The sequence below is a fragment of the Coloeus monedula genome (genome assembly GCF_965178545.1).
Source record: "Coloeus monedula genome assembly, chromosome: 7".
NCBI lineage: Eukaryota > Metazoa > Chordata > Aves > Passeriformes > Corvidae > Coloeus > Coloeus monedula.
In genome coordinates, this window is record NC_138787.1 from 2470385 (window position 1) to 2497832 (window position 27448).

Below are 27448 nucleotides of genomic sequence, written 5' to 3' on the forward strand. Positions count from 1 at the left end.
GAGATAACTCCCTCTGGACTATCTTCTGTTAATGAGCCCACCAACACTTGGCCTCATGACTCATTACCCCATTGTGAGATGCTCCACCCAGAGGGAGGAACCAAGCATCCCAGCGTGGATATAATCTGATATAACCATAGAAAACCCTTTCCACTGGATTCCTGGGGGACAGGAGCTACACAGCCACCACTGGACCTTCCGAGGAAGAGCAGCCCCTTCCTACAGGATCACCGCTTCCACAGAACCATCGCACCTGCCCTGCTCACCGGGAGCCGCCAGCGCCCCTGCCGGCTGCGAGCGGAACTGCACCCGAGGGGAAAGGGCCTGACAGCCGAGAAGGCTGGGACTGGGTTTGTGATTGTTTGCTGTTACTGCCATAGTTATTGCTGTTTGTTTGACTGGTTATACACATATAGATATATAATAGTAAAGAACTGTTATTCCTATTCCTCATACCTCTGCCTGAAAGCCCCTTTATTTCAAAATTACAATAATTCGGAGGGAAAGGGGTTGCATTTTCCATTCCAAGGGAGGCTCCTGCCTTCCTTGACAGACACCTGTCTTTCAAACCAAGACAGAAGCTCATCCCATTCTACCCCCTGCCATGGGCAGGGACACCTTCCACTACCCCAGGTTGCTCCGAGCTCCATCCAACCTGCCCTTGGGCACTTCCAGGAATGGGGCAGCCACAGCTGCTCTGGGCAATGCTTGAGAAATTAAGACTCTTCTATAAAAATTCTGAACTGTTTGGTGTTTAAGGACTCTAAAAAACTGCCCACAATTATGAAATGTTATAAAAACTCTTCAGTGAAATACATCCTCAGCAACTGTTCCTAATTATTGACGGAATTTCTAATGGAATTAGATCAGTGCTCTCTCACTAGTGAAGACAAGGCGACAGTCCTCAAGTAATTTTAGGAGAACATTAATCCCACAAGACTCATTAGAACAATCTCCAAAGACCAGAAGCAATTGCGAGGAGGGACTGAGTTTTTTAAGCCAAGTTTCCTAAAGAACTGAGGCTGTGCAGGGCAATTACAATCCTAAGAGGAAACCTTAAGAGGCAGCTTCGGATTCCATAACACCATGAACTTCATAAATCCATCTCCACAGAAATCATCCTGAAATACAAACCTTATTTTCTCTACCACCCAGAGAAACCTTTAATTAAAACAAAACAAAACAAAAAATTAAAAAAAGAATTGCAGAAGTCAATTCAGAGCCAAACTCCTCCACACAAACCTATGCAAAATAATTCAGCATTAAATGCTGCTTTCCAAGGAGGATGCAAATAAAATCAGGGCTCACTGAATTAAGTAAAAAAAGCTTGTGTTCGAAGTGGATCCTTGGCAACAACACGCTTATTCCCATTAGATTTCTCAGTTCTGGCACTGCAGAGCTGCAGGTAAATATGATAAGCTGGATTTTCACAAGGAGGAAGAAAAGCTCCCTGTCAAGTGCAATCCACCATAGTCTTTCACAAGGACACAGCACAAAGCACTGAATGCTGACAGATGGGTTCCACTAAGATGGAAAGATTGTGCAGGAAAACAACGCAGGGAGATGTTACTCAGCTTCTCCTACTACGGAAACAACTGCAGATCACATGGATGAAAAAGTAAATGACAAAAGTTTGCTTGAACTGCACCAAATACAGGGTAAATAGAAGTAAAATAGGACACAGCAGGCCTGGGTGAGGAAGAAATCTAAAGAAAACTTGGAGCACCACTTCTACTTTAAGCCACACGAAGCATTCAATGAATCTTCTGTTGCATGTTGTACACATAGCTTTGAATTGTTTTTTGGCAGAAGTGAACACCACTAGGAAATGTAAGGGCTTTTAAGGATCCCGGTGAATCGCTATGTCCTGGGGCAGCATCCCAAACCACCCATGACAGATGGACATATGGAAAGTATTTCCTTGATTTCAGCTAACAAATCACAGACACAGCACCCACAGCACCTCTGCATGAGGAATACACAGGTCCTGAAGCACTAAGCTCACTTGGTTTTCTATTGCCAAGTTCTATCCCTGTTGTTTCAGTGTTTGGCCCACCTGGCTGCCACAGAACAAATCAGTAAAGCTCTGTGTGTTTGCGGTATAAAAACCAGCAAATCCTACAATTTTTAGCACATCATTTCTATGTGAGTAGTCATTAAAACTTAAACACTTGCTCATTGCTTTAGAATCCATGGAATTTACCTGACTGAAAATTAACGGCTCTGGCCATGCACGTAACTACTGACAGACTAACTTCTGCGCTAAATGCAGAGTGGTCCGAGCTCATTAATTAGCAAGAGCTTCTTTAAATTCAGCAAGAAAACTCACAGCACTAAACTGCTGAGATTGTACCAGTGTGAGAAGACTGAGTGATGGGAAACTCCCTGCTTAGCTTACATAGAAAGACATCAATCATCTTTTTATTCTTATTTATTGAGCTCTACACTAAGAGAGGATGATTTCTTCAGTGACTGTGACCCAACTGCAGAGCAACGTGGGCACCACAGTGTCCAGCATTTGTGAAAACAGATGTTGAAGATTCTGCCCAAATTTGTTGTACAGCCTTCCAAAAAATTACCTGGCAAGGTGTGTGTGGGAGAACTGCAGAATGACTAAAGCTGCATAAACCAACATACTTATTTTAAAAAATAATTTGTAAAAGTGACTTGATGCTCACTGGCTGAAGGAAGCTGCAAAGGAACAAGTTCAGTAACTGAGAGCTGCTTCCTGGAGCTAAAGGAGGTCCTGGAGGGCTGGAAGCTGAAGCTGCACTAACACACATCTCAGGTAAGACAGGTTAATAAAGCAATCAATTACAGAACTAGAGCTCTGAATTTTGTATCATTTTACATCCTAGAACAAGGCTGCTTTTCCAGAAGCTACAACTACGTGCTCAGTTATACACCACTGATTTAATGCAAAAAGGAGAGGTGCCTTACAGAGGAAGGGATCATAACTGTCCCTTCCAGCATGATCTAACAGAAACATTCCCAGCACAGCTGCTTCCCAAGAATCAGCAATAAGGATTTGCTATATCTGATGTGACTTTTTCCAGCATCTGCAAGGCAGGAGTCATTTATGGTAATTGGGAACTGACCAAACCCCAGCCTCAGCTCTCAATAACCACAGGCAAGGCATGGATTAGCTGTTACCCTCTCAGGTAGCCAGGCTCAGCCTGGAGTATCAGCAAAGGAATGGCAGGATTTCAAATCTGAAGGGACATCAGTGAAATCCTGAGTCATCTCCCCTGGGAGAACCACAGGAGGCAGCCCGAGGTCCAGTGGTTTGGCTGTCACACACCACACACTCCCACACTCCCAGGATTCCCCTGCAGGATCTGCTGGACACAGATGCTTGTGTACAGAACTATTTCTGTACGGATGTATTTGCACATCTGTTCATATAGATATTGTACATGCAAGCATATATTACATATACACTGTTTGCATAATTGTATTACACATGGAAACAAATCTCAGAGGAAAGAAAACTAATTGGCATTCCCATACTTAATCCTATTGGGCATTGCAAGTATTTCCTAAGAGCCAGGATGGGACCACAGCAGTCTGACTCCACAACAAAGTGTTTATATAAAATATGACATCTCTGCCAGGGGGAAGCAAAAAAACAACTCAGGCTGCAACTGCAGCTTTTTCTCTCCCTTGCATTATTCATTCTCTCCACAAAGGCATCATCGGGTTTTTTTGATGTCACCACAAGACACGCTACAGAAAATCCAGCCCTACCTGGTGCTGTCACTATCAATGAAACACCTACGCTAAATTCAGATATGCTCAAAAAAAAAAATTAAAGTGGCATAATATGAATTTTACAGATGCTTTTGAGACTGCTAAGAGTTTAATAAATAAAAAATGTTTGTTCCAAAAAAATTCGTAATTTAGAAGACTGTCAAAAAAACCACTCAACTTCCTTTTCACTTCTTCAAACAACTTCCATGCAATTAGTGTAGCAGTACCTATTTTTGAGTGCTCACCTCTGGTTTTGAGGGAGGTCTGTTTTTTAAATCAGGTAACATTTTCCTTTCTGTGGATTCCTAAGATTTCCAATTTCTCAATGAGGCTGAGAGGTGCAGGATAACAATTTTAACCACCCGGGGCCAGGAATGGGGAGGAATGGGATGGGCTTTAAGGTCCCTTCCAACCCAAACCATTCTGTGATTCCATGATACAACAAAATCACAAAACCTCCTCTCTTCCAGAGGATGTTTCTAGACAATGTTTTCCATCTTAGCCTTATGTTCTCATCTCAGCCCTGCAAACACTGATGAATACCAGAATAGCTACAAGATCTCATTAATCAAAAAATAGCTAGAAAGATAACTTGCCATCCTGGTACTTCCTCTTGAAAAAATGAGATAAATTAGGTACACTGCCTGACTGTATTTTCAATGAACTCTTCAAATCAACACTCGCTTACCTGGAAGCTTTCTTCAATCTTAAAGGTTAACTTCAACAAAAAGTGTTGGAAGAGTTTAATTAGAACAAGAAATCTTGAACATACTGAGTGTGAGTTCCATGTGCTTAAGGAATAAATCTGTGTAGTGTAACACAATGGAATTTTGGAGACGGATGCAAAGAAGAAATTGGCACTTTTGTTCACAGGTGAGCAGTACATCTCATATATGCTCACCAGGCCACTAATCCAGACCATGTTCTGCTTTGCCCAGTCCATAATACACACATGAAAATTAGGATCAGTAAAAAGAAAAATTCCCATTCCTGTTCTTGAAACTTGCCCAGATTTCTCCTGGCTTCATAAATACATACAACATGGAAGAGGTCTGAATAAAAAAGCTGCCTTTGGACAGAGAAAAGAGGGGATCTTTTCACAGGTCTTCTAAGGTAAAGGTCACTCATATCACCATGCCAAACCAACTCACCACCAGCTTGTTGCACAGAACACGCACAGCTTATGGGGAAATCTCAGACACAAGAAGGAGAAGATCATCTATTTTGGGGCTGTGACCACATTATGGTCCACAGTCCCAGCATATGGTGACTAACACCACTGTGTGGAGTTTGCTTTCCCACAGAAAGCACTTTTTGTTTGAATAACTGGGTGCTGATACAATGAGTCACTTGACTGTCTCAAGCAGCAGCTCCACCACTCTAAAAGGACTGTCTGGGAACTGCTGAGTACAGAATGTGTATTTGTTTAGGAACAACGTGCCTTAAATAAACCACTGACTCACCTTGTCACGCAAATGATGCTCTGCAGCCTCAATATTCAAAGGATCGTCAAAATTCAAAAGATCCTAGAAAAGAGACAGAGAGAACATTGCAGGGCTCCCACTCACTGCATCACAAGGAGCCCACAGCCCTCATGAACAAGATGATGGAACAAAGCAAACAGGGCAGCAAGAGTAGTGCTTAATCACTACCTTGGTGGTGTCCCTGCCAAAGGTAAATGCGAGTGAGCTTGAAAATTGGAAACCAAATCACAGGACAATTAAATGACAACAGCACCAAGGCATTTGAACCCTTCTGGTACGGGCCACATAGGGCCCCAAGCCACTTCTCCCTGTAAGCAAATGCATTTCCATTGGAAAACAGTTTTAAGCTAAATTTTGGAGGAACATTCAAACTTTCAAGAGGCACAATTCCTGCTGATTTTTGTTCGAGGGCAAAGTAAACCTTTAAAAAAACCTTCTGCAAACGGTGTGCTGATAAAGTATTAGTTTCCCTAATGCCACATCCATAGAAAAGCCATTTAATTCTCTCTGTGAAGAAGCTATGTAACCTGGAGCCTGACAGGGAAGTTTTAGTGCTCTGGGAAGAACAGTGCGTGGAGGAAAAGGAGTGCAAAGACCTCGAGAACTACAGACATGTGGGGTCAGGGAGCAGAAATAGTCACAACAAACCTCATGTCTCTCAGTTTAATCTCAAATATTAATTTTGGAAGGAGAAAGGGTCTAGGGTTAAAAACAATGGAGAAGAGGAATCATCACTAGAAATAACACTGAATCACAAGGCCCCTGTTCTGCCTGCAGCCCCGATCTAAGGTCAGCCTGTGTTAAGAGTAAAATACCACTGTACCACAATGTGAAAGGCTCCTGGCAGTCCCCGACTCATCCTCAAGCAGCAAACTCCATGTTTCACTCAAATCAGGACACCAGCCCACCTCATTTTCATTCACTTCCTTCAATAAAACCCCTCATGGGTCTGCCAGACCAGCATGATCCCAGTGCCAACTTTTCAAAGCTGAATTATTTTCAAGAAGCCGGGTGTGAGGGAAATCCAGGAGGGAAGCACAGCTCTCACCAGCCATGACAAATCCCCGTGGCCTCCTATGCATGACCACACCTCTCTGCAGCTCTTTGCCCATATTTTCATGTGCAGCTCTGCCCCTGAAAGCCCCCAGAGGATTTTGCTTCCTTCCAGTTACTTGGCATACACAGGGAGACTGACTGTGAAATGCAATTGACTTTTGTTGGAAAGGCAAATGCTCTCCAAACTTTTACATCAATTTACCAAGAAGCTGTTGAAAAAACAAACCAAGCCTTGGATGCCAGGAAATACAAGCCTACTTCTACCCTGGAGTGGCAGGGGTGGCTCTCTCCAGAGAGAATGACAAATGTGGCCACCAAGTTAGTGCTGCTCTTTGCTTTCTCCTGACCTTTCTACCCAGCAGCAATGGCTGTGGAAAGGAATCCCTAAAAAAAGGTAACCTTTGTAAAGACTTCGCCTCTCTCCACCTCTAGGGCAAAAGCAGCTGTAGCATCCTGCCTGCCTCTTGCAGCTTCCTGCCCTCTCCTCCATTTTCAAGGTGCTCCTGCAATGACAGGTTCCTTGCTCCCATCAACCTTAAAAAACGGGGAGGAAATGCGATCCCTGAATAAAATCGCGTAAGTTCTGTGACAAATCAGGTTTTATGCAAACTCTGTGGGTAGATACCAAGGCCCCTGAATAGGAATGTGAGTGTTCAAAACAGGAATGAGACTGCAGGGCAGTCATTAATTCCTGAACAGCATTCTTTTAAAGACTAACACCAACACAATTCCTTCCCAGAGCAGTATGAATTTTTATTTCCTGCAAATCAGCAGGAGTTTCATACTGTGTGGAAGATCCCAAATAACCTGTTATCAAAACATCCCCTAATATTTCTAACCGAAGTAAAATCCATGTATAAGAAACTGTCATTTTAGACTGTCTGGATGAGTTCTACAAACAGAAGTACAAACTGATTTCATACTCATCTGACACCCACTGAAGCCAAAGGAAATAAAGACCTAAACTTTTAGAGGCAACACACAGGGTTGGCATTAGGTGATGCTGAAACTAAACCAGGCAGGAAAAAGGGAAGTGGACATGCAAAATATTCCTTTACTTACAGTAAATAAAGAGTTTAACCCCCAGACAATATCCTGCAAAGGAAAAACACAGTTAGTTAGACATGCATTTCAGGAGTTTTGAACATGTTCACAAACTTTATTTTTCTATTAATCCATGAAATAACTGGAAAAAAAAAGGTGATGTTTTACTAAGTTAAATCAAAATGTTGAAAAAGCTTTCCCATTTTATGGCCACTAGGTCAGCAAAACCCAAATACTGCATATTCAAATAGAAGATCAGATCTTCCTGTGTGTACAGGAGCCTTATTGCTGTTGCTCCTCCATTCAAGGATAGCAGTGATACCACAGGATGTGCCACCAACTGAAAACTGCACTGCTTAGGATAAAGGGTGGGTATAAAACTTATTTTAGCAATCTATTCTTAAAATTAAAAAGGGGTCAAACAAATACTTGAAACTGTCAAAATATCAGAGAGAAGAGAGTGAGGAGCAGTAGGACTACAGAGAAATACTATTCTTACAAAAGCCTATGTCTCAAGTCATTCCACGGCTGAAATGCACATTTTACAATAAAGATAAAGCCTCAAAGTAAAAAACTTCCTATGCACAGCAAAGGACTTCAATAAATGAGTATATTTGAGCTTGTTTCCTGTTCTGGGCCCTGTGCTGAAAGCATGGACCACAGAAATCCATATCCCTTAAGGACACTGTCCAATTATGCCCTAATGAACAAGACACGATGTCAGCATTATGCAGCCAACAGCCTCTGATGATCCAATTTCCCTTTGATCCTGCACAAAGAACCCACTCAGTTTATCTGCTTTTAAAACATGAATCTGTCCAGCAGGGCTGGCATTGTCAGCGTTTCCAGCCTCAGCACCTTCTCAAGTGTGGCAAAGGCAGCAACTTTCAAACGTGCTCATCACCTTCAGTGGCAGCACAGACACATAAACTGCACAAAGGAGATGACCCAGACACTTAATTACAGTTATCTGTAAATTTTAAGTCTCTAGTGCTGAGCAGTCATCCTCATTCCCAAACAATCACACTGCCAGTTCCCTGGCAAGCAGGAGAAAATGAACTGTTTCAAATAACAGATGGAAATCATTGTTTTACACTTTATTTAAGCTTCTGTGCTTGTTCAACTGCTGGCACAGAAGCCAGGCATAGCAGAGGTTAGCAGAGCATGGTATTAAGGAAACCTGCATGAATCCTAGGGATAAATTATTAGTACCATGCAGTGATGTGCCAAAGTCACAGATTAAAGGAAGATTTTAGTGACATGGAGAGCCTGGAGAGTAGCAAAAGGCAGGAAGGTCTCAATTTCCACTTGATTCTCCCACATCCAGCCATCAGAGGGTGCTCAGCAGCTCTGGGCAACCCCTCTGACCCAGCACATGCTCTGCCCCCAAAGGTCAGGAGCCCCTCCACTGCTGCCCCCCAAGGCTGTACTGCCCTTCAGAGAAGCAGAGTTGCAGGAAAAAATGACATTTTTCGAAGTTGCCTTCTACCTACAGCATGAGACAGCAGGCTGCAGCTGGAGAATGTGATGCAGAATCACAATACTGAGCATTAAAAACATCCTGAAAAGGTACAAGGTCACATGAGTACTCTGGGGTCCGGCCATTTCACAATCCTGAATGCCAAACCTGCATTCCCAGGGTTACAAACTGTCCACAGCTACTCAAGCACCAGCATGGCTAAAAAGGAACAAGCCAGGAGCAAGTCAGTAACTGAGTGCCTTCTGAAATGCTCAAGAGCTCAGCTTCTCCTTACATGGAGCAGTGCTGAACCCCCTGGTCTTCCAGAACCTCCCCACAGACACCGGCAGAGCTCTCTCCAGACAAAACTCCTGCTCCGATACCTCACACAGGTAAATGCTGCAGCCCAAAGAAGAGATGTGATGCCATATTTTCCCATTACATCATAAATTGCTCCCAGATTCTTATTTGCTGAACCCTGGTTTTAAGGCTTGACTCACCTGGGCTGGTTTTACAGAGTTCTATTAAAAAAAAAAAAAAAAAGACACCAAACAAAAAACCCCAACAAAAACCTCTGTAAGGGCACAAGTTGTCAGAATGCTGTACATCTCCACTGCCATTCTACACACCAAAAAGTGTAACAGGATTATTATTATTACTGAATAATTTACCTGTGAAAGTCTTAATACCACTTTTGATGTTTCCATCTATTCAAGTTTTACGATTTGCTGGATTCATTTTATACCCTTGTATGGCTCCATAAAAAATAATGCTAAATTACTACCAGAGGGCAACACTTTTTGTAATGAGTTTGAGGCTAGCCTGGATTTAAATCTTGGATGTTGAGAAAGGGAAGTGGGATGGAACAGATGAGCAAAAGTGAAGCAAGTATTTGGTATCTGAAAAACTCAACACCGTTGAACTGCAGAAATAACCACTTTGCATTACCGACTTCAGCAGAGCTGTTGGCTGCATGCAGATAAGCCCTGGCCTGGATGCTTGCTTTGGGTTTTTCTGAGGAACTTAAAGGATGTGCAAGCCACGAAAGATCTTGTCAGATTTAAAGCTCAAAAACTTCTATTCTCCTTCAGTGTAATAAAGCATCAGGCTTGGCTTCAAATATCTTCTAATCCTGTGGCTTAAATACGCTGAAAACAAAGTTAAGCCTATGTACAGGAATTTTTAAAGGTTATCTTCACAGGTAGGAGCAGGGCAGGTGGCAACCTAAAATGTTAATAGTGCACACCTTGATGGTGCTGCACTTCAGTGAGAACTCATTTGTACAAGATCAGACATCTACACCTGACAAGGTAACACCTGACAAGGCTGTTCCCTTTACAAAGCTGCTTTTTATCCAATTTCTTCTCTGTGCTAAACATCAAAGTTACAGAGGACACAGGCAGCACTGCTGAGGGGCAGCCACAGTGCAAAGCAGAGAGCCCCTGCTTTTGTACCAAACCTGTCTTTCGTAGCTGCCCAGGCTGGACCTGCAGCCAGGGCTGCCCAATTCCTCGAGCTGCTTTATCTGGCCCCTGCTCCAGCTGTGCCCAGGCTGCTCCCTCTGTGGTATCCCAGAGGTTTCCCATCAGCTGAGATGTCACCTGTGGGTCAGATGCCTTTGGGAGTCGAAGGCAGGTCTTGGATATGCATGTGGGTTTAATTCACAGCTATTCTGTTAGTTCACAGGAGGCAATGATGGTACTGGAAAGCAAGAGCTGGGGTTCCCACGCACAGCAGTACCTGGCAAAATCCTCACTGGGTAAGGGGAACAGGGGAAAACGAGGGAAGCACACTCTGCTCCATGGCACTGTCACCATTCCGGGCTTGAGCATGAGGAAGTCAACACAAGCAAGTCAGAAGATCAACAGACTGTTGTAAACAACCCCTTTATAATCGCCCCTTTTCATTCTGAACTACTTTTGTGCTGCATCTGAGTGAAAAGTTACACTAAACCCCTGCCCACAGATTTATTTACAGTGTGCCAAATGAGGAGAAAAAAACCTGCTGCTGCAGCAGTGTTTGAAGTTCAAGAGCAGTGACACAAAATCCTCAACGCAGCCTCTCCGGAGGCCAGGGAGTCTCAAAGCTTTGCATTTGTAGGAGGTCCTAACTCAAGTCACTGACCTTGCCCAGTGACAGTTCTCACAGCCACTTCACAAAAGCAAAGCCACTGAAACCATGTCACAGACAAGGGCTTCAGAAAGACAACCACAAGCACTTTCTGAAGAGAGAGCAAACACGGAAATTGCAAATTAAGATTTTCCTTTAACAGGCAAAGTATATTTAACACATTCATTTAAGAAGAGAGCAAACCAGACAAAAGCACCTTACAAACTTCCAATCAAAGAAATTCCTTTAAGAGATCCAAAGAGCATTTCTGAGTTAACAGACTGACTAAATCAAAGCTCATTCCTAAATCATTTTTTATAAACAGTTTAACCCAGTCAGATGAACAAAAGGAGCAACAGATATTTATACAAGGACCTGTCTGAAGCAATTTTTTGGGTTTGTTTGAAAAAGGGCTTGAAATGCCACTCCAAAGCTCAGCTTGCTCTAAGCCAGGCCATGCATGGCCATCTCCTGGGGCAGCTCTCTGCTGTCTTGTCTGCCTAAGCACCACCTCAAGGTGGTTTTCCTCCTCCATTCACCTTCTTCCACCATCTCTTAAAAACAAGCCCATCTTCTTCCTCTCTTCGCTGCAGCCTAAAAAACCAAGCACACTTCATCCCACCCCACCACATTTATCACTGGTCCTGGGGATCAAAAAAAAAAAATGTTTTCCTTCCAGAGATGTAGGCACTTTTTAGCTTATGAAAAACTTTTTCCCTCCTAAACTGTCTTCTCCCAAATAAAATCACCTTTTATTTCCCTCTCCTGCTCTTCTCTAATCTTGCAAAATTGAAAAACACTGTTTCCACCTAGAATAAGGTGATTAAGTGAATGTCACCTTTCTTTAGTCACCCACAAAGGCCACCTCAATTGTCATGGGCCTGCACCCCTGCCCACACTTCCCACCCAAACACAACAGCAGCTTCCTACAGGACTTTGGGTAACTGAAAAGGCATAAACTGCTCCAGTTAGCAAACACAAAACAAGGAGGAAGGCTGCAAAACCATTTCTTTTGTACTTAAATAGAGGAGGGGGAAGAAAACAGGACCAATTCCAGCCTGTTCCTCTCCCAGACCAAGCCAGCTGTGAACTGCCAAGTATGCAGGAGCACTCCTCTCAAATCCCTCACTTTTGTCACTGACTCTTTGACATTTGTCCCCACCGTTACTGCAGGGCAAGTGGACAATCCTGGATAAATTTTTCCCTGAGGGATTCTCTGATAGCTTCTTAATGAACTACATGTCCGTGATAGGAACACTACACCCTCTGGAGACCAGCCTGCTCAGTGGATTAAGGCTGACACAAATTGCATATTCAGAAATCAACAATTTGGGGAGAACAAGCATGGTTTAATTACACTTACTGAGGTATCACAGTTCTCCTGACTCACATGCTCATAACAACAACTACTGCACCTAAACCAAAGATTTGGCTTTGTCAGGGGACATTCAAGAGAGAAAATGAAAATTTTGCAAATCTTTATGAAGCAAAAGCTATTAGAAGACACTGAGCTGTATATTTCCACCAGCCTGGGCAGGTATGGAGGGGAAAGAAATAAATCACTTCTTACAAAACTGATAAAGCCAAGTTATAAAGTGAAAATATAACACAATATAAACCTGGAGAAAAATTTCCTGAGGCTTATTTTAAGAAAAAACTGTATGTCAGATTTATGCAGAAGATTGTCTTCAGTGGTTTATAGCTTCTCTTTCCAAATACTGTGTCTGAAGCTTTTTTGTCTGGGGCTTATTCAATTTTTAGAGGTAGAGAAGGGAGATAAAAAGACCAACTCCAAAACAAGATTTGAATAAATCAATAGCTGTACAATGTTACCATAACGCTGAAAAAACCAGCCTGAGCAACAAGAATTAATGTAACATAAAACTTACAGGTTTCTTTTTTCCCTTCTGACAGTTATTTTATTGTCTGTTTAAAATACTCCTCTACACTAATTACAGATGATTTTGACAGCAGACCCTCTGTATTCCTTAGGATGATGGATGAAAGTTTTATACTTTGAAAACTCCTCAGGCTGATGCTCAAACATTGAGGTAAACTGGGAAAATTAAGTCACAACCCTCTGATTTATTTCTCCAAGAGATGAGTTTGGCATTTGGATGATTTCAAATGAAGTCATTCCACTGCCTGAAGACAACAGCAGAAGTAGTGAACCAAATGGGACAAAAAAATGTTGCCATTTAGTATTAAATCACTAATTAATTAAATAAGCAAGGCTCTTAAGGATCAACTCCAAGTAGCAATAGTTTACTGGAAATGAGTCTTAATTCCTTTTAGATCAGGTAATCTAATAGCCCAGACAGATACTTATTAACCTAGTATCTGGAGTTATGGGAGAGAAATTCCTGAAAAAACAGTGGTTTCCTATAGGTGGGCATGAAAAGCTGAATGCAGATCTGTAGTTTAAGACTACCTGGATGTTTTCCACTCCTGCTCCTGTCTCTCCTCACAGCACCAACACGAAAATGACAAAACCCAGCACTTCAAACTATCTTGGTGAAAAACTGAAATGCACATACACCTGGTAAACATAGAAATCCTCCAGAAAATAGCCCAGCTACCTGAGACCAGCTGGATCTCTACCAGAACACAGCTACAAAAAGAAGAGAAAGGACAAATATTCCCTGTGAACATTCATCATACATTTTTACACACTGGTTTTAATGTTGATATGCTCAATCCTCCACAGAGCTGCCCAAATGTGCTTTGATTATTTTTAATGTTCATCAATCAGCCACTGATTTATGAGCCAATTTCCAGTTGTAGTTGGTTAGAGGTAACTGCAGAAGGAGCCTGACTTTTAGAACCAATCAGGCAATCAAAATACAGACCCACTTGTTTTTCAGATCAATCACCTGAGACGTTTTTAAAGCAAAATGAAAACAAGCATTTAGGATAAAGCTGAGGAATATTAAGGAGGCCTAACTTAGCTAGGCAGGTGATAATCCTGGCAAATACAGTACAGGTTGAGGACTAACAGGAGCTACTAAAGTACTTCTGAGTTTGAAATTGAAATTACTGAAAGGTACAAAGCAGAGTAGCAGAGTAACAGCAGCAGTGTTAAGTCATATGAGGTATTTAAAAGCTGGTATTTCCAGTGACATAAATCTGAGAACAGAATGAAATTAAAGCCATCCATTTGCTTTCTACCTGGAAAACTTTCATTTTGACCATCACACCTAAAAACAGGAGAAATGCAAGTTCAGACACTCTGAGCAGGACCCAAAGTAACTGCAGCAGTCTCCAGCTTTGGGAACAAGCTCTTTCAGAGAGGAAAGTATGCAATAAAATGATGCAGAACCTAAAAGAATGAAGACTAAAAGATAAATAAGCTCCTGTTGCTAACTAGTGTTTAGCTACAAAGGAGTAAAAGATGACAAAGATCAGCTACAAAGCACTGCAGCACTGCTCACACAATCCACAGCCTGGAGAACAACTGCTACCAGAAATTATCTAAGGGTTTGGGATTCTGGAGTGTTTCTATGGATAGAAAAGGTGTGATTTAAAAACTGTATGTATAGACAGGTTGGAGGTTAATGTTTTAAACCTGTTTCAGGGTAAAAGCCCAACTCTCTTCAGAACTTGATTTTAAAAAAGCACTTAATGCAGGAATTCAGAAATAGCACATTCTTCAGTGCCTTCACTCACACACAGGCTGCTCTTCACAGTGGTCCATGGAAACGTGTTCCCAAGCACAAAGAAGGGAAAAAAGATAAAGCTCAACACTTGATAACCTGAGGAGAATTCAATCATGGATGAGATGTCCCCAAGTGCAAAAAAATGCTGGAAAACAAAACTACGTTAGGTCTTCTCCCCTTAAGAATCCTCCACACTGTTAAAAATACATTTTATCAGATATTTTTTACAGACAATTTAGCAGATTTTCATTTGTATTTCAGAAAGCTTCTTCACGTTTCTACCCATTTGATACAAAAAAAAAAAATTAAAAAGGTCACAGCAGTTTGAGGATTTTTCACATAAGAGCTCTGCTGCCACCACAAGGATTCAAAAATGAGACACAATCCAAAACTTCAGCCTTCTAAAGGGTTAAGCACACAAGCTCCACGCATGCAGCTGCATTCAGCATGGTTTATGCATGGACTTCTCATGTGTATTCTCTATTTGAAAGCCATTTGAATGGCTTTTCTAATGCCCTTGGAACAATTTTTGTGGCAGAGGACAGGCCCACTCTCAATTTAATACTTTAGGAGTAGTTCACAGTGCTTTATTGGGCAGATTTGGGTACTGCTCCTCCAGAAAACCAGACTGACTTCATATTATTGACAAATGAAATACTGACTTTCAAGCCCAAAACAGGCCAAGACTGGAATACTATCCACAGTGCTCCTGTGCAAATTCTCAGCTCCCCCCGGGGTGATGAAAAGCTGTAAAAAGTGAGCTCACAACTGTGGTGCTTTAATGTCAAAAAACCAAACCAAAAAAAAAAAAAAAAAAAAAAAAAAAAAAAAATCCAAGGACGACATCTGATTTGAATTTTTTCTTTTTAAAGTTACACTACTACTTCCTTTTCCTAAATCTTTCATTTCAACAATCACAGAAAAAGTTTCTGTCTTTTGGGTTTCTTGTCCACTTGTACTAAATTTTTAATGGCTGAAGCTTGAAATTTGTAGCCTAAAAACTTTCTCTGACTAAAAATACAGGGACAGGAACAGAACTAGTTAACTTAATTAATCAGAGCCTTGATTTAACCTGAGATGGAAACAGAAACACAAAGGGCAAAACAAAATCACACCAAGTGATGAACAAACAACAGGGAAAGATGAAGAAAATCCACAAAACACCACACTCGTTCTACTTCCAGAAAGCCACATGCTCACCTCGGAAGAGATTTTACAGATGAAGAAAGTCACAGATCTCATTCATTGTGCCAAAAAGCAAACCAAGTATCAGATAAAGGTCATTTTCAATTTTGTTTTTGAAAGAGACAGACGTCTGATGTGCACCCTTTATCCACCTAATGTTGTTAAAGCTGTGGAAGAAACAATTCTGGCAGCATTCCTGGGAACAGCAACAGGAAGATTAATTCCTGCTCAGTGCTCTGCACTGATTTATCAGGAATACCAATCCCATGGAAATTTCCAGGGTTATGGATTGCTGTTGGTCCTGCTCACAGGATGCTCTTGTGTTCGCTGCCTGGGTGAAAACCAGCACACCTTTCTGAGTGTGGTTTCTGAGTCACCTGCAGTCACACCAACCTACAAAGCCTGTTATCAGAGCAGGATTTGTGCAGCCACAAAAACCAAAACTACCAATTTCTACAGTCAGCACTGCACTTGTTCCACTACTGCCACCAACACTTGCTGAAAGACAAAACACCTCAGCTGTTCTTAGAGCAAACCACATTAGCTGTTTCTTTCCAAGACCATGAAAGGATTTTTAAAGATGTAACTAGTTTGATGTACACATCCAAAAGGAAACAGTACCTTTAATGTTCTTGTTGGGGCCCAGCCAGTACCATCAATTGAGTGTTCTCTCAATAAACTGGAAAAAAAAAGACACATATATTATACAGAGCAACTTCTGGTTAAACAGCCTTTGTCAGAAACCTTCTCAGAAAACATTAGAAAGCAATTGCATGATAAGATCTAATTCTTGCACTATTTATATCCAGGTAATGGAATTTTAAACCCCAGGAGTTGAGATGTCTGCCTAAATTTACCTTCTACACAGTGTCATTACAGAACTCCCCATCTGAGCTCAACCTTTGTCAAAACACCTGAATTATGTTCCTCCAGCAGAGCAAGTGTGACAGGAAACCCTTGTGACAGTCTCAACATTGAACCTTTTTTTTTTTGTCCCCTGATGCATTTTAGAACATGTTAATCTCTGGTGAAGAGACAGCCCTGCAGCATGATCCATCTCTCACCAAAACTGGCACAAATCAATCCAAAAAAGGGTATTTTGGGGAGGGATATCTAATTAGCAAAGTGAGGATCAGCATCCTCTATTCTGTGAAAGAACTTCAGCTTCCTACAGGCAAAGATAAGAAAGTGAAAGAGTTTTAGTCTGTCTGCTCAGGAGGAAAAACTTCCTTATAAAATATAACTTGAATTTTAATATAAACACATACGAATATTAATATATAAAAGACAAAATTTCCTATATGCACACATCCACTATAGACATTTTATATGACCAGCATATTATGGTACATATTAAGCCCAGTGAAGCTGCTGACCTATTTGCAAGTTGAAATCATTGAGCTGTTTAGTCATTTCTGGACCTTTCAGATCCAAGCATCAGGAGTTATGAGAAGGAAATGTATTGGGGATCAGAGCACCATTGAGAAATAAGCTGAAGTCTTGCTCAGAAAAGCAATAATTTGAATGAAGAAGTCTAAAAAACTTCTTCAAACATCATTTCACAATCCCATCTTCCTCTGTAAGGAGTAATCTAAAACTGACAACTCACACAGCAAAGCACATAAATTCACCAGCAGCAGCAGCTTCTGCTACTGAAATGACAGGGTTAAAGTGAAATAGTCAGAAACTATTAGGTTTTAGCAATTTCCAGGGTGACATGTATTAAGTAATTTTTAAATTATAGTAGATGACTAGACCATACAGGCTATGTAGTTATTTAATGAACATGACAAGCTTTTATCCAAGGAAATTCAGTTCTTGTTCAGTGTGGACAGAGATCCTAGAACAGCATGATCACCCTGGACAAGCCCATTCCACCTTAACTGTGCTGCTAATCTCATTTCTGCGCCTTTAAAAAGATAAAATGTGCCATTGCCACTTGTGCAGCATTAAAAATAACATCTTGTGGCTGCAGTTTGTGTCCATCTGACAAAAGTAACAGCCAAATAAGCTTGCTTTTGGTCTGTTTCTTATCAAACTGTGTGGCAACACTTCCATTTGCCTCTCCATACACCTCACTGTGAAATTCCAAGTGAGTGGGAAGTGAACACACAAAATAAAATCATAAAAATATTCAGTGACAGAGCACCTGAGCATCAACTAAGCCTCATGAACAGCCTTGCAGCTTCCCAAGGGCTCAGAGTTCTCCTGGAACCTCTCCAGCTGGGGACAACACAGCCAGGACTTGAGACACTTGCCCCTCTCACAGCACTCTGGCAGGAGAGCAGGGAAGACAGAAGTGTCCCCTGGCTTAATATTCCTCATTTGCTGACAGAATTTGTTTTTAGAGCAGCACCCTCTTTCTTCTACTGATTGGGAATGATCATTAAGCCCCTAATCAGAACCTCTGCCCAGATCTAAGGAGACCTCCCAGATTATTTCAAAACTCTCTATCTGGCAGACTTCAAAAGCACTGGTTTTGAACCTACAGTAACCAAACCAGCTACTGATGTGACCAGTCAGCTGCTCAGCTTTTATTTCAACAAATATCTTATCATTCTCTGAGTAATTCCTGCATGGAAAAAAGCTTTGAGGAATTTTTTCTTTTTAAATACACACATCCTAAAGAGATCTTTCAAAAGCATCTACTCAAGTGGGAACTGCATGATTTCAGTAAGTGTAAAAACTTCTGAAACTCCAGCTGACCCAATCTGCAGCTTAAGTGACTAAAATTTACTGTAAGAGGAAGATCAGTCCTGGAGAAACTTCCATTTTTTCTATCTACATATGCAGTGGAGACAATATCCAGTATGGGCCAGACCTAATTAATATGAGTCATTAATAACATGGCCCAGAGTAACTGCAGACCATGCAGCACAGAGAAACACCACTTTCCCTGCCCAGAATTGTTACACTTGACCACAAGTTTAACCATTTAGAAGGTTTTAATCCAGGGATGATTATCAAACCAACACATCCCACAGCATAAGGTACACTGATGAAGATGCTTTTTCTGCTTTTAAAAATAACTGGAGCTATTTTAATGTAAAGACTCTTGTGTAAGTTGATTGCAGGTACTATATATAGAATGCATTCTTTAACAGGCATAAAGCAATTAAGTTATTTCAGTTTTTCCATCTAATGCCAGATATTTCCAAGGTTTGACGTGTTAAGGTATCTGACAGTCCAAGCTGTTTCAGCACGGATGCTGCAAAAATGACTTCACTTCATTAGAATTATGATGCTCCAAACACAACTTTCATCTTTTATAATTAAAAACATTTGAAGAGATGAAAAAGTTGTGCCTGCCCCATCCCTGGAAGTGTCCAAGGCCAGGCTGGATGGGGCTTGGAGCAACTTGGTTTAGTGGAAGGTGTCCCAGCCCAAGGCAGGGGGTGGAACGGGATGAGCTTTAAGGTCCCTTCCAACCCAAACCACTCTGGGATTTTATGAATGTGAGGCTTTATTGAACCTCAGAAGATGCTGTGCTATAGCTGGAGCTTCAGCTTTGGTTTGGTGGCTGGTATTTGTTGTTCCCTGGTTCAGACAGCTCACTTGTTCATTCCTTTACCTTGCACTCAGAGCATCTAAGCTTTCTTAAGGCTGATGAGCCTGACCTGCCCATGAAGAGCAATAAAAAACTTCATTTTCACCAGCACCTTCAACACAGCACTACAATGATTTTTCAATCTAGAGGAAAGATTCAGCTTCTCTTTAAGCAGTGATTTGCTACACACGGTGACAACCATGCTAGATTTTCAGAACAGCTTTCAATCTCACTTATGAGCTTTGCTTCTGCTTCATCTGCTTTTTCTTCTATGTGCCACTAACTTGAAAAATGACAGGCAGGCTCCTCACTACTGTTTCTGTTTGGTTTCTGGCCAATTTCACCATCAGGTGGCTCAGGATGAAATTGCAAAGTTTCACAAATTTGTTTTGAAGAGGAAACACTATCAAGATGAACCACCCAGCAACAGAAGCCTCTCACTCTGGCAAAGCAAAGCTTTCAGGTTCCATATCTTGACTTATCTTGACTCCAATCCTGCTTTGTAGTAACTGGCACACGTGTCTTATCAGTGGATATTAAATATTATAATAAACAAATGGCAAACAAAGAATAATTACTGTCAAAGTTTAAGGAATGCTTTTTTCCTTCCTTTTTGAAATAGAAAGGATTTTCAAGCAATTAACACACATGGGTATTAAATGGTAAAGACTCAAAGCCCCCCTCAGGGCCTGAGGACGATTCAATTATGAGGGAGGGAAGAAAAAAACCCAAGTACATTTTGTTTAGTTTGGAGTTTACATTTTTACCCCAAGTAGAACAAAATATTAAATCTGAACCTGAAAAGCCAGGCTCTACACGGTCCCTAAAGCTCAGCATGAATGAGACTCTCAGGTAGATTTTTATGCTCCTAAAAGCTGCATGCAGAATCAGCAGAAAAAAATACTGTCACGACAGTTACATACAATATTTTATCAAACAGATAAACCTCCAAGGTTAAAAAAACTCCTACAGAATGCTGTTCCTACCTTAAGCAGATTTCTCCTGTCTCTGTAATGTTCGGGTGCCAGATTCTTGTCAAACATTTTACCTTTGGAGGCTGCCAGGAGAGAAAACAAATTACTGTGTTATCCTTTAAAATAAAAGCCTGTTGTAACTCATAAAACAGAAAAAGGCAAATATATATTTGATATCCACAGCCTGGGTTTGTATGTTTAGGGCAATGATACATAATCTACAAGAGTCAAACCAGATTTCTCCGCCCTTTAAACTTGTCTCAGTTCTTTATAAAAACTGGGCTTTTCCTTAGAAAAACGTAACTTTTAAGAAAGCCAAGAAAATGTACTCCTTCAGGGGAAAGAAAACACTCTAAGTCATTTAGTTTCTTCATACTTAACTATTAAGACAATAATTTAAACCAAAAAACTAAGTGCTTTCCACCAAGGCTTGACCAAATCAGGGATTTGTTAAAAATCAGCAGAGGATGCAAAGATAACTACTACACCAAATAAATAATTTCTTTTAAATACAGACCCTCCTGTTAACAATTGAATAGGAATGCACGAGACCTGAATTTGAGACACTAAAATAAAAATTCACAGGCAAGGTCACCAAATTTCCAAATTTCATAGTGGGACTTTGAAATACATATTTTTAAAGTACAGTCTCCTTTGCTCTAGTTTTGTGAAGTAAATAAAGAGTGAGACATAAAAATTTCAGTATCTTAGCAACAGCACGTTGTTCCATCCCTGCTCTCCCCATTAGGATTCACAGCTTTCAATCAGGCAGATTATTTCTGATAGGAAATGTCCTGGAATCCATCAGTACCTTGCAGAACTTCAATTAAATCACAGATTATAGATGTGGAGCCATCTCCCTCCACTTTTTCCAATGAAGTCTTCAGTCAAGAGGCAGAGCAGCTTAAAGAGCTGTATTTGCATGGCAGCATCATGTGTTTTGTCTCATCATTTTGTCCTCAACTTTCCAATTACCTTCTCAAGAAATTTTTAAAATTAAGACTCCTTGGAAAAGGTGAGAAAATATGCATGGCACTGAGATACCAAAAACGTACCTAAAAGAGATGTTCTATAAGGAAAAACACTGATCACCACAACAAATCTGGGATTGATAATGCAGATTTTGCCTTTCCTCTACTTCATGTCTGTGCAATAACTCAAGGGACATCAGTCATGGCATTACTGAAAATTAAGTGGCTCACAGAAAACAGTCTTAAACTTTTTGACCTCCAAAATCTCTCAGAAGTTTTCTAACAGCACAGCTTTTCATTAGCTACACTTACATATTGTTTTGAAAGATGATGTCTAGTTCTCAAGCAAGGGAAAGCAGCTTTATTTCATGCCATTAATCAAGATAAAAGAGTAAATTTCTACCATATGCACCTTCAAACAGGGAATGTATTACTGAGTCAAAAAAAGAGCTTTATAGAAACTCTTTTTTAAAAACCCCCAAATCCTCACAGTGAATTAAGTGGTGTCTCATTTTTTGTACTGTGGAAACAAAAGAATTCCTTTATCCTTTCAAAGTGATCTTCATTGCTAGAACTTAGAAAAACCCACTCCTGACAGTAATACAAAGGTTCTTTCTCTCTCCTTTTCCTGTTAGACAGACAGGACAACTGCAGCACTACCATAAAATTTATCTTCAGGCAAAACTTCTCCTTCGAGCCTGTTCCAAGTCATTTTTGAACCCTCCCAAGACCAAGAAATCCATGTGAGATTTCCTCAGGATGATGTTTCATTGAACACCTGTGACACTCTGCACAGCAAAGCTCCCCAAATCCATTTATTTCCTTGCTCAAACTCTTCCCTCCCCTCAGGGATCCAATCAGCTGGGGGGCACAGCAGTGACTGCATTCACTTCCTTCTCCATTTCCAAGCAGCCACTTCTCTTCTGGGATCCCTCATTTAAAATTAACAGTTTCAATTCTTGATAAATTTGCACTCTAAAAAGACAGTGTACCAACAGATCTTGTATTTTTTCTTAAATTATGAATTATTTCTATATTTAATTAGATAAGTATCCTGCAGCTCTTCACTAGTGAAGAACTTTACCTAGAGAAGGAGGTGGCTCCTAAGACAAATCTGGAATCAATGTTATTTGAAATGTTTTCTCTAGGCACTAGCTAGTCCCAAAGCATTCTGCTAAACCACCCTGCAACTGCAACTCCAGCTCCTTCCTTTACAGTTTTTGCAAAACATAATTCCCCCAGGAGGCCATAATGGGGATACAAATTCAAGCAGGTGAACTACAGTCCAGCCCTGAGATATTTCTTGCCACTTTCCACCACCAGTTTCTGAAGAACTTCTTGAGATGGGCTGAAACTAAACACTAAACAGAGATAAGCACGGAGTGGTTTGGCTGCAGGCCACAATACAAAATCTTCCATATTTTTCCTCTTTATTTATTCATTTTATGCTTCTCCGCTATGTCCCAATTGCACATATCCACTCCTTGTCCCAGTGCAGAGGTGCGATATCCCAATCTTTCCCGTGGGCTGAGAGCCCTGGCAGGTCTGCAGAGCTCTCCTGAAAACAGGCATCACTTGTTTCAATCTCATTTTGCCTGGCAGGAAACAAACCACAGCCTCAGCATCATTACCCCAACACTGGCGAGCACACGCTTGCATTAATAACCTGATCACAATCTAACATTCAACCTCCTGCATTTTTCCCTAAATTGCACAAAAACAAACTTTTTTTTTTGTGTTGGATGAGAGGTGCTCAAATTTAAAAATATTTAATTAACATTTGCTGCAGATTTTTCTGCCAGTGCTAAGCATGGAACTGTAACACATCAGAGGCTTTTAAATTATGGGAACTGAGGATCAAAAAACTGAGATCAAAACTGAACTTCAGCTCTCCTGTTAACACACAGCAAACACTTCCCTGCAGCAGTGTTGTTCAGGTGAACAAATGGAATACAAGAATTCAAGGAAATGAAATGAGTACACAAAAATTAGTAAGGGTGATCTCTGTTATAGTATGAAATTCTTGGTAAAGTTATGGGGAACTTAAAACATCCCACAAACAAACCCACACAACTGCAAACACCACCTAGTTGACTGCAACTACTACATATACATAATGCTGGATTTAGGCTCAGCACAGCTGAACAGGAGCCAAAGAGCTTCCCTGAAACTCTTCTCTAGGATCCTCCCCTATGCATTCTTCAGCCTCTCTGAAAGAACCCTGAACTATCAACACCAAAAGTAAGACAACAAAGCAGAAGAAGGAAGGGGGGGGGGGAGAAATTACACTACTATCAACCTTTTCCTTTTGGTTCACTTCTTTCATTCTTAGATATGTAATTTTTTTAAATGAGAATAATCATTAAATGCAGGTCTCATGAATAATTAACAGCAGAGAGCAGAACCTCAGCCAGAAGGGACGACACTCAGCTCTGACTCATTTGCACTTCCAAGAGCTTCGGCCAGACAGTTGCAGAGATTTATTTTATTAGGAGACAGATGATCCTTTCTTAGTCTCAGTGCCAAGATCCCCCTGAAGTCCTCTTACCTGCAAAGAAAATCTAAAATGACAACTATTAGACTAATGACAAATACTCACCACCATATTGTAGGCATCAGGAACTTCAGTTTCAAACTGAAACTTTCCCCCTTGGTAATAGCCCTCATCTAGAAAACAAAAACCAGAAAAATAGTCAACTGAAACAAAACCACAAAGATTAAAACAACAGCACAGGGTTCTCATCAAATACTTAAGCTGGTTGCACCACCAGCTGCCACCTAATCCAAGGAGTGTGTGAGCAGCATCTTCCCACACTCCCAACATTTTTACAGTAGAAATTTGAAGTCAGAAGAGTCAACAGTCCCAGAAAAACCCACCATCCTGATCACAGTAACAGGGCTACCCAGCTAGAGGAACCTTGGACTGAACTTCTCTCATCTGTAGGAAGAAAATCCTGGCATGTGGCAGGCAGTACCCCATCAGTGACCCTTGGAATGAGCTGGAGAAATACTGCACTTGCTAATACATTGCTAAATCCTGCTCCAGGACTGAGCACATCTTCCCAAACCTGTGCTAGCAATCATGGTGAGTAGTACGAATGACTGGGCAAGGGCATGTTTCAGAGTGCACTCCAATAAGAGCAAGCAGGCTCTTTTATTGTAATTACCTTACAATGATATATCAGCCAGGAAAACATGTCTGCCTCTCCTGAGTTATTTAAATGGCTAAATTCTCAAATACTACATATTAAAATATCTACTTACATTTAACCAGGGATAATAGAATAGGGTGAGAGTCAGCCTGTAACTCTTGAAATAGCTGTGCTTGGAAGCTGCAATGCTTGCAAGTGATCTGAAATGTGTCCAGCATTGCCATTACTGAGGCTTTTCATTAAAAAAGGCAAACAGGTACCCAGCCCACACCGGAGGTTTGACACACCTGAGGGATGCTCTGGCTCACACCACCCTGAGCACTCCAGCCCCAGCAAAGGCCAGGAGGGCTGGTTGGCATTATATGATGCAGGTTTTTTGTATTTTTTAAACCAACCCTGCAAAGAAATGTTCTGTGAAACAATCCATAGTTTACACAAAGACTTAAGAATTTTGTTATTATCTAGCTTGTTCCAAACCACAAAAAAACCTAACTTGTCTACTGTAGGTCATCAAAATCCTCTTTCAGGTTGCTGACTCCTGATCTGCTTTTCAATTCCATTCTCCATTCCCACTCCAATTCAATTCTGAAGTGTGCTGGATTTATTAAGCAATCTCAGGCACGCTATGCTCTGCCAGAAAGTAAAGGGACATGCACTGATTCTTCTATGAAAAAAGCAAGATAAAAGCATTTATCTTTTGTTTTTAAAAAAATCAGGAAAGCAAGCCATTACTGAAAAACAAGAAGCAAGAGGTGAGTTACACTGATACCCCTCGATAAAACTGCTCCCTGTCAAATGTGCAAAACACTCACAGTGAGACACAGTTCCAGAAAGAAATCATTGGGAAAATGGTCCAGTGTCCCCCAGGAGCTTGAATACCACCATTTATTCAACACAACACGGCTAACTGCACTTTATCCACCATCTAACACAATAATAGATTTTAACCAAGTGTCAGGAATTATCACATTTCCAAGTACAAAAGTTATTTTCCTTGGCTTAATTTCACTAGTTCCTTGATTTGCTGGACTTGGAGCAAAGCACGCAGAGTTCTTCACATTCTGCCCCTGCTAAAATGAAATAAATGCTTGATGATGGATGTATCCACACGTGTCTTATGTCAAGGGAAATCCTCAGGTTTAATGAGCACTCGCTTCAATGGTTGTCCAAGAGAAACACTCAAGAACTCTCAGAACAACTCTCGCTCCAAGACAACTCAATATTCATCATGCATCACATTACAACTCATTTTATGTTTTGGTTTTACCTTGACACCAAACCATGAGCACTAACCAAAACCCACTGTGAGTAAGCTACTGGCTCTGCTGTAAAATAAGCAAGGACATATTCACACAATTAGGAGAGCAAGACATCTCTCCTCCCCTCTTTTATACAATCCTCCCTCTATGTTTGTAAAGCATCAATAAAGCAACTCATTACCAATCACTCAAATGTATATTAAAAATTCTGGAGAGCCTCAGCAACCAGCCAGAAATCTTGCACTGCATTACCAAGATAACCCTTCACAATGGAGTCATCTTTCAGCATCTCAAGTGAGTAAGTTCTCAGGCTGGGAGAGACATCCTCAATTTTTTATGCATGGAAAAGCGGTGTGAAAAAAGTTCTGGCAGAATCAACAGTGAGGAAAGAGCTATAAATAAAACCATCAAATAAAACAGCTTTAACACATAACTTAGGAAGTTAGCCAGAGAGATTTTTGCTAAAAAGGGAGTAAGTCTGAGCCACAGCTTTCCTCCTACTGCTTAAATTTATGTCTTCAAGCTCTATTAGCAGAGCAAGCACCCCTCCCACTTCAGTCTCAAGTTTCATTATCAACAACCTGACTAATCTTAGCCTGCATTTGTAGGGTGCTTTAATGCCTGAAAGTGCTCTGGAAAACACTTAACCAAATTACTTCCTCACTTTAGGAGAAAATGCAAGATAATTAGGGCAGGCCACAAAGGATGCACTTTGGATAGTAGCTCCCTGAATCAGCCTTGCTCAGCCATGCTCACCAATATTTGTGAGCATTTCACCAGAAAACAGGGTCTTTATTAATCCCCCTGGAGTGGGACTCAAATATCCACACCAACCTCAGACTAGTCTGACTGCCTGGGAACTGCAGGGAAATTTCATTAACTGCACTTACTGTTCTGTGTTTTTTCATGTATAAGCTACCCAAACTCACCTCCTTTATTTTTTTCCAGGTCATTACCATGTTTTAGTCCTCAGCTTCCAATTTTGTGCTCCAAATACCAGTGCAGCAGGCAGGACTCTGCCTGTATTCTAACCATCTATCTCCTTATTTCCCCTAGATTTTAATCCAGTGATACTGGTGCAAAAATTAGAACAGAGGCAAGTGGTGGCACAAGGGCATTTTTCAGAGGCAGAACAACTGTTTCAGATGACAAAAGGGAAGAGAAGGTTCAGACAGCAGAGAAAACCAGCAGTGTCTGCCTTGGGAACACAGAGTTTTGTCCACTGCAGCAGAAAAATCCAAGTCTTAGCCATTTTCTAGCATGTGCTGCTAAATATCCACTGATGGCGCACTGCAGAAAGCTGCAACCTACAGGAATTGGACTTTCTTCAATTGTGTGAAAAAAGCAGCCAAACTCAATCAAGATTTTCTACAAAATCGTTTTAAATTAAAAACTTCCTGTCACCAGGATAATTTTGTGACGTTAAATACTGGCTGAGGAAGGTTATTGTGAGAGGTGCTGAGCAAGGGACCTGAAAGGATTTCTGCCTGGTGGTCAAGCTTATTTTCTTATTCAAATTAGTCTTTTTGTGCCAGCCTAAGGAAGCTTCTTTTACTGTCCTTTCAAGACCAGCCACATTCAAAATGACTGCACAGAACAAAGTCAAGATTCATGCAATACTGTTCAGACAATACAAAAAGAGTTGGCTCAAGCCCACTTCAGCCATAAAACTTCTGTGACAACCACTTCACTGCCTCAAGAAAACTAAGATTTAGCACACACTGAAGAAAACTTCAGTATTGAAGGGAGGCAGAAAACTACAAAGATTTTCTTGGTCTGTGCTGTGTTCTGCCTTTAGAGTG

The 27448-nt window shown here is 41.0% G+C and overlaps 1 protein-coding gene across 3 annotated transcripts in view; it reads right to left on the reverse strand.

Annotated features, from left to right (window-relative positions):
• Nucleotides 1-27448, reverse strand: part of UBE2F (ubiquitin conjugating enzyme E2 F (putative)) — a 55566-nt gene that overhangs the window by 15257 nt on the left and 12861 nt on the right. For all 3 annotated transcript variants that reach the window (XR_014226592.1, XR_014226593.1, XM_082285464.1), the window contains exons 5-9: nucleotides 23835-23902; nucleotides 20277-20347; nucleotides 16365-16422; nucleotides 7353-7385; nucleotides 5214-5276 (exon numbers count right to left, since the gene is read on the reverse strand). Coding sequence is in view for 1 of the 3 variants with exons in the window: in XM_082285464.1 (XP_082141590.1) it covers nucleotides 5214-5276; nucleotides 7353-7385; nucleotides 16365-16422; nucleotides 20277-20347; nucleotides 23835-23902 (293 nt within the window). In the remaining 2 variants the exon portion in view is untranslated. The remainder of the gene's footprint in view (nucleotides 1-5213; nucleotides 5277-7352; nucleotides 7386-16364; nucleotides 16423-20276; nucleotides 20348-23834; nucleotides 23903-27448) is intronic.